This window comes from Astyanax mexicanus, chromosome 12 (genome assembly GCF_023375975.1).
Source record: "Astyanax mexicanus isolate ESR-SI-001 chromosome 12, AstMex3_surface, whole genome shotgun sequence".
Taxonomy (NCBI): Eukaryota; Metazoa; Chordata; class Actinopteri; order Characiformes; family Acestrorhamphidae; genus Astyanax; species Astyanax mexicanus.
The window spans coordinates 31,964,993-31,972,676 of record NC_064419.1 but is presented as its reverse complement, the minus strand read 5'-3'; the positions used below and the strand labels follow the sequence as shown (position 1 = coordinate 31,972,676).

General features: G+C 36.0%; 1 protein-coding gene across 1 annotated transcript; it reads left to right on the top strand.

Annotated features, from left to right (window-relative positions):
* The first annotated feature begins 258 nt into the window (after nucleotides 1–258).
* On the top strand, nucleotides 259–4,997 carry star (steroidogenic acute regulatory protein). Its single transcript, XM_049486185.1, has 7 exons — nucleotides 259–396; nucleotides 758–865; nucleotides 1,261–1,388; nucleotides 1,741–1,899; nucleotides 3,017–3,201; nucleotides 3,297–3,390; nucleotides 3,578–4,997. The coding sequence occupies exons 1-7, from the start codon at nucleotides 333–335 to the stop codon at nucleotides 3,695–3,697; spliced, it is 858 nt and encodes a 285-aa protein (XP_049342142.1). The 5' UTR covers nucleotides 259–332; the 3' UTR covers nucleotides 3,698–4,997.
* Nucleotides 4,998–7,684: the final 2,687 nt, after the last annotated feature.

Below are 7,684 nucleotides of genomic sequence, written 5' to 3'. Positions count from 1 at the left end.
CATTCACACCTTATAGCAGAGAGTTAGACATGCAGACAGAGAGTAGTGTGTGTAACATAAATAGCCATGTTCTCAGTGGTCAGTGTTCAGGTACTGCTCGTTATCTGAAACAGTGTGTTTACGCTTGGCTCGTCATGTTCGCTGATGTATCCTTGAGCTACAAGGCCACAGGAGGCAGAGTGATGCTGTTGGTTTATCTGCGAGGTGACCAGCCCATGACCTTGCCCAAGCTGAGACTATAAAGAGGCTGAGGGTCGCCAGATTCATTACAAATCCTCACTTCCTTTAGTTCACACCAGTCACCAGACCTACCCACTTTAGAAAGTTGGACAATGCTGCCTGCTACTTTTAAACTGTGTGCTGGCATTTCCTACAGGCACACGAGGAACATGACAGGTGAGATCTGTTCATCCACCTAACCATCTTTTAATCTATCTGTCTTTCTCCTTCTCTATCTATCTGTCTAGTCTGTTTATTAGACGGTCAATCTAGCAAGATACCTACCATTCTATCCTTTTTCCTTATTTCATACATTATTTGTATTGTAAGTTAATGAAATAAGTTATTGTTGTTAATGTCAATTATTGGACTTTTTAATGCAATTTTAAATGTGAATTGATTTGTGAACTGAAAGAAAAAGCAGTATATCATCTATTGCATCTGCAGTCTATTAACTCCTTATTAAATGATATGTCCTATCTGTTCTTCAGACACTTGTAAGTAAGACATGTAATGTGGTTCTGTTGTTTGTTTGCAGGCCTAAGGAGGAACGCTATGATGGCCATCACCCACGAGCTGAGCAAACTCTCTGGACCCGGCCCAAGCACATGGGTCAAACACATCCGCCGCAGTAACTCACTGCTCTGTAAGACCTAATTTAATTTTCTAAAACGTGGTTTGATTAGCTCTGGTGCTTTTCCACAAAGTGGGATTTGTAAATTAGCTGGATAATGTTAGCCAAAGGTCAGGACTGTGCAATGGAAAAGTGCAGAAAATGGGCTAGAGGTCACTGGCTGGCTGCTTTTACGTCCCTTTATCTTTGGATTTATTTTGGGCTGCAGGTTTAAAGCTTCAATCAGTTACAAAATACAGTGCAGTCTGTTTAATACTGTTGTTTAATATATATTTTTTTTATTATAATGTGTTTATTTATCATAGAGACACATTTTACATGGACAACCCACAAATGTTTGTGCTTGTATCATCCAGCTGTGGCATATCTGTGCTATTATCTTTAACTATGTATGTGTTTCACCACAGGCAGCAGGATTGAAGAGGAAACGCTAAGTGAATCTGAGCAGGGCTACGTTCAGCAGGGTCAGCTGGCACTACAAAAATCCATCAATATCCTCAGCGACCAGGATGGCTGGCAAACAGAGATAGAGACAGTAAGTGAACCTTTAAAATGGTCTTGTCAATAAAACAGAAGCTTATTACACTACTTTAATGTACCCATATCAATAATCACATTATTTCTCCCAACATTATGAAATTAGCAAGTAATTAACTTGTAGGGCTGCCATGCATCATAGACTCCACTTAGGATTAGTGTTCTCCTACAAGCATGTTGCAGAGTGTTGCAAAAGTGGCTAGCAAAAAGCTGTGGTCGCTTCATTTCAGAATCATTAGTTTAATGACAAGTTTGTTAATTTGTTTATAATATGTTAGCGATCAGTTCAGAGAATGAGGAAAGCATAAAGAAAGGTCTAATTGCTGGTTTGTGTCCTTTCCTCCACTTAGTCCACAGGCGACAAAGTGCTGAGCAAGGTTCTGCCAGACATTGGGAAGGTGTTCAAGCTGGAGGTGGTCCTGGACCAGCAGCCTGATGATCTGTATGAAGAGCTGGTCGACAACATTGAAAAGATGGGGGAGTGGAACCCTAATGTCAAACAAGTAAAGGTGGGAGACGGAGGAAGTGCTGTATTTCTTAGTGCATTATTATTAGTAAACATTTAACTTTTTAAATATCAGCCTTGTTATCCAGGATTATTGTAAATGTGTGAGTAAAGTGAGTAAATTGATATGGCTATGATAGGTTGTGGTGGTGGAAGGTACAGGTGAATGTGTATGAAACAAAATGGTTAATATTAGTTTGCCCCACTGGTGCATAATGATGTTATAGTAAGATCTTTCATAGACAACAAAAGTCATAACATTTAGATGGAAGATTAGAGGAAAATAACAAATTTGTCTTTTAGTGATACAGAGACACAAACTAACAATGTCCACTTTCTTAAAATGTCCAGGTTTATTATAATTAGAATGGAAATCTATCGTAGTTACTGAATAATTAATAGTATATTCTGAATAATGCATAATGGACACTAAACAGTTCATAGAGGTTACGAAATAAGGTGGGGAACAGATTCCTGATAATTAATAGTGAATGTGAAAAATGTATATTGGTAATAAATAGTTCATAATAAATACTGGAAAATTCAAAAGAGATAATAATTCATAACAGATACTGAATAAGTCATAGTGCAATCTGAATAGTTATGTACATTGTAGGTACTGAACAATTTATAATGGTTACAGAATGAGATGGGGAACAGGTACAGAATAAACTCACTATAGAAACAGGTATAGTAGATACTGAAAATTTCATATAAGATTCTGAATAATTCATAATGGATACTGAATAAATATTAGTTAGATCTGAGAAATTTGCTGATGAAACTGAACAATTCATAATTAATAGTAGGCAATTGTTCAATTAATTGTGGTTACAAAAGAAGATCAGAAACATGTATCAAATAATCAATATTGGAAGTGCAAACTTTATAGCAAATACTGAAAAATCTATAATAGATACTGAACAATTCATTCCCTCATAGTGGACACTGAATACATCATAGCAAAATCTGAGGAATATGTACAGAATCATTCATATAAGAAAGTAAAGATACTGAATAATTAATAGTAGACATTAAATTATTATCAGAAATTAAATTATTTAATTTTTTTGTGTGGGTATTAGTGTCAAATGTTTACTGTGTATATCTCTGTTTCTCAGATTCTGCAGAAGGTTGGTCAGGACACTATGGTCACTCATGAGATGGCTTCAGAGACTCCGGGGAATGTGGTGGGTCCGCGGGATTTTGTAAGTGTGCGCTGTGCTAAACGTAGAGGCTCCACTTGCTTCCTGGCTGGGATGGCCACCCAGCACCCCAGCATGCCCGAACAGAAAGGATTTGTGAGGTGGGCCTAAGACTTACATCAGTATCTGTTAAAGGTAGAAGTTAGATCAGCAATTCCCACTTCTAATCTCATGATGTTTGTGTGTTTTGTTTCAGGGCAGAGAACGGGCCTACCTGTATTGTGCTGAAACCAAGTACAGATGACCCAAACAAGACACAGTTCACCTGGTTACTCAACTTAGACCTGAAGGTAAGACAGTGCTTGTTGAGGTTTTATTTTCTCTAAAGAACAATGATGCATTTTTATTACAGTAGAAATGTACTTTGTGAATGTTCACAATGTTCAGCTACAGTTGGTTCCCTTCAGTAGTGATTATATCAGCCTGTCTACAGGTTGAATAAACTTAAGCATGTTGTATCTGGTCTTATTTATTCAGGGTTGGATCCCAAAGACAGTCATCAACAGAGTGCTATCTCAGACGCAGGTGGATTTCGCGAATCATCTCAGACACAGAATGGCCTCCAGTGGTGGCATGGAGACAGCAATGGCCTGCTGACCCCAAGCACAAAACAGTTAAGAGAGGGTTCCTGTCAGGGCACAGTCTCCGCCCATTTACTACTGTTACTTCCTCTTTGAATGGGCTGAAACCAGACACACAATAGTTATCTAAATTCACAGCCTTTGTGCAACTCCTCACAGCTACTAAGCTACTACTAGAGCTGCACAATATACTGTAGATTATCTGAGAATGTGATTACAAACTGTTCAATTTATTTGTTATTAAGATTATTTGGGTTCCAAAACATTAATTAAAAAAATTATAATTGCAATATCACACAATAATTGATAAATACTTCATATTGCGTATTTAAAATATTTATTTAAAAATATATTTTTATTCTTATATGCAAGATACGCACAAAAATACCATTTTAAAGTATAATTCTAATTCTAATTTGAACACAATTATAAATTAATTTAAAAATACAATTTTTTGTATTTTAGAATACTATAAGAAATTTTGATATTATATCTATGATACAGTTTTTTTGTGCTGATGAATCCGCACTTCAATTATTTACTGATGTAATGTAATGTATAGTATAAAGATTTTTTTTTTTTTTTTTGCGATTATACAGCTTTAAGAGACCACTTAAAATTATTCGTTTCTTTGATTTTACCAAATTGAAAACCTCTGTAATATGATCAAGAGGAAGATGGATGATCACAAGTCATCAAAACAAATGAGCTGCCAAGAGTGGCACAAAGTTATCCAAAGACTGGTGTAAGACTGGTGAACGAAATGTCAAGATGCATGAAAACTGTGATTAAAAACGCTGTTATTCCACCAAATATTGATTTATTTACTCCTAAAAACTATGAATATGAACTTGTTTTCTTTGCATTATTTGAGGTTTAAAAGCACTGCATATTTTTTGTTAATTTGACCACTTCTCATTTTCTGCAAAATAATGCTGTGCTAATTTGGGAGAAATGTTGTCTCATTTTACTCAAACATATACCTATAAATACCAAAATCAGATAAACTGATTCAGAAACTGAAGCGGTCTCTTAATTCCAGAGCTGTATATGATCAGTATTCCTTATTAGAATATAACTGTGATCAAAATACCACATTGTGATTGTACTGCTGCTGTTAGATTTAATATTTTTGAGATGTTATTTATACTCTAGCCATTTGAGAATGCCACAAACTCACCTCACAGTTTCTCACCAGTAACCAATGAGCTCTCTGTCTAACAGAGGTTCTGTAACTGTCCATTTATTCTTCACTGTACATCAGAAACTCCAGAAGATTAAACTGTTCACAATAAAATATATTTTCTTCAAACCAAGAGCTGTCATTGCTTACTTAAAGCACACACACAGTCACTCTGGTCATGCCTGGTTGTTTTTATCATTTTAGATTTTTGTAATATAATTTTAATATAGTGTCCTGATTACTTTATCAGTGTTCAGCCCAAGAATATACCTAGTCTGGGATAGTGATAAAATTAGTATCAATTTGGAGCATCTTAATTTTAGTCTATTTGTACACATAAGGTGGTTTAAGATGCACATTATGTATTTCTTAATCAGTCAGTGATTAATGCTTGCCTGTAGCTGAGGAGTCTATTTTAAATTACGTTTAAACTGGCCCTATTAGACAAAGACATTCACTTCAGGCCACAAATGTGAAAACCCCACTTGTATAATAAAGATAATTCATGCTAGCCAACTATTGGACTTCAGTTAATATGTTAGCGCTAAGCTAACAACAATACATTTTTTCCATTGAGAGGTTGATTAGAAGTTCGCAACAGACTTTTTAGCCTGTTTTAGGCCTCATCTGTGGCAGTGAAGTAAAGAGTTCTCTACACAAAAGTTTTTTCTTTTTTCCGGTAACACCCACATTCCTGATTAATGCTCAGACTCAAAACCCGGCCAAACGAAACTGTTCCCATCCACAAAAAATCAAAATGTAAACGATTGATCTCTATTTTTGTTATTGGTTATTCTGATGTGAAGTTCCAACCAATGGGAGAGCTTGTTTAGCTGTGTTCATCAAAATACTACTGAGAGAGTCGTGACAATTTTCAGTTTTTGAAATCAATGTATTTAATATATCTGAGTGATGATGTGAGCTTGGTGAATGAACAATAAAACTGCACCATTTCTCCATTTCTGCCAACCTGAAGTAGGCTATTTTGACTGTAGTCCAACTTTTATGTTGGCCTTTATTTTATAGAATAAGGAAATAGATGTGATTATCCACACTGACACACTTTTGGCTGACCACCAGGCATTCAGGCCATTGTAGAATGGCATCCAGCGCTGGCATTAAAACAGCTACACAACACCTTAACCAGCATTCTGAGACCGTTAAACAGCTTTTATAAGCACCTTGCGAATGTTCATGTAAACGAAGCAAGCTAAGTTGCGGAGGCGACTCCATTTTGACTTAGGAATTACCCATAAAAACATCTCCTCGTCTGGAGAGGATTAGCGCTTGTTTGCCAAAGTGCGCAGGTGTTTAGCTATTGGCATGTGTGCAAGGAAGTTCTCAGCGCTTTGAAGGCCTGTTTGGGCCAACATTTCGCATACCAGGAAATGAAGTAAACACTGATGTTCTGGCCAAGGGAAGGACACCCCACGCTAATGGCTTTCATATTTTCCAGTAGGATAGATGGTTCGAATTGCTGTGGAGAACACTGACAGCAAGAGCTCCTAAAAATGAATTATTCTGAATGGATAAAGTGTTTTGAGAGATAAAACATTACATCTTTTTATTTGACACACTAAAGCCTTATGCAATACACCGATAAAAATAACAGCCAACACACGTCAGCAGTTATGCTCTCATAAAATGTTAGCAGTTATGACAAAATGCACATTTAATCATGTGTGTCAGTTTAGTCTATGTGGAATCCTGTTCTGTCTGCATTATGAAAAGTAGGTACTTTATTGTGTCTTTTGTGCTGGACATAAAACAGACTACTTGCTTACAGACATAGACAGAGTTTAGAAATGAGTTAGGCTGCAAACCTGTAAAATGTGTAAGTGTTGCATGTCAGATATTCAGTATACACTGTGAAAAGTATGTGTTTTATTATACCTGGACATAAACCTGAATAACAATGGGCTGTTGTGTTATTAGAGGTCTGGAGTATAGATAATGGTTCATTGTTCTATTTGAATGGAGCTTAAATTCTTAAGACGTGGTTCAAAAAAATAATAGATTATGTGTAATCTATTTGGCTATAATTAAGGAAACATGTTTCAGTGTCACCAGCACAAAACATCTGCTATAGTCCTGAAGTACTGCAGAAAATGGACTTCATGATATTTGGAAATTTATGGAGGCCAGATTAACCCGTTTCTGCTGCTCTGCATGGGTGTCTGACTAAACCAAAAACAATGCTTTTAGGTGATGTTAGCATTAGCTACTTCTTTTAGAAGACAAAAAACACAACTATACCATACATATTACATTATAAAGAAAAGCAAACCAAAAAATGGTCAAATTGGTTGAAGTAGGATTCTCAAGTGAGGCACATCAAAAAGTCGAGTTATGATGAAAAACTATTTTCAACATTACTAAGCATGTAAACAGCAGTAAAATATCAAACATTAATATGCTTTTTGAATATTAATTCTAATTGTAACATTTTTAGACATTTAAAAACAACATATATGTTATTTAGCACAAAATACATTTAGATGAAAAATACATTTACAGACATTCCACCCTGCAAAAACTCATTTCAGGGAGGTAGCTACTGAGGTGTATTCTGTACTATGGATGTTTGTCACTTCTTGTTTGTTAGGCCTTTAGCCCAGATAAGTTCATGTGTCCAGCTAAACTATTCCTGAGAAGTCCATTTCTATACATGATTGGCATGTCACAAGTGGTTTCAGGTAAACAACATGCCGCTTCTCAAAAGGTCATATTTACATATATGGTAAAGCTGTAAATAGGGTGGTTGGAATTCTTTAGGTATGAGAGCTATAGGAGTGACTGTGAGGGACTATATAAACGGTT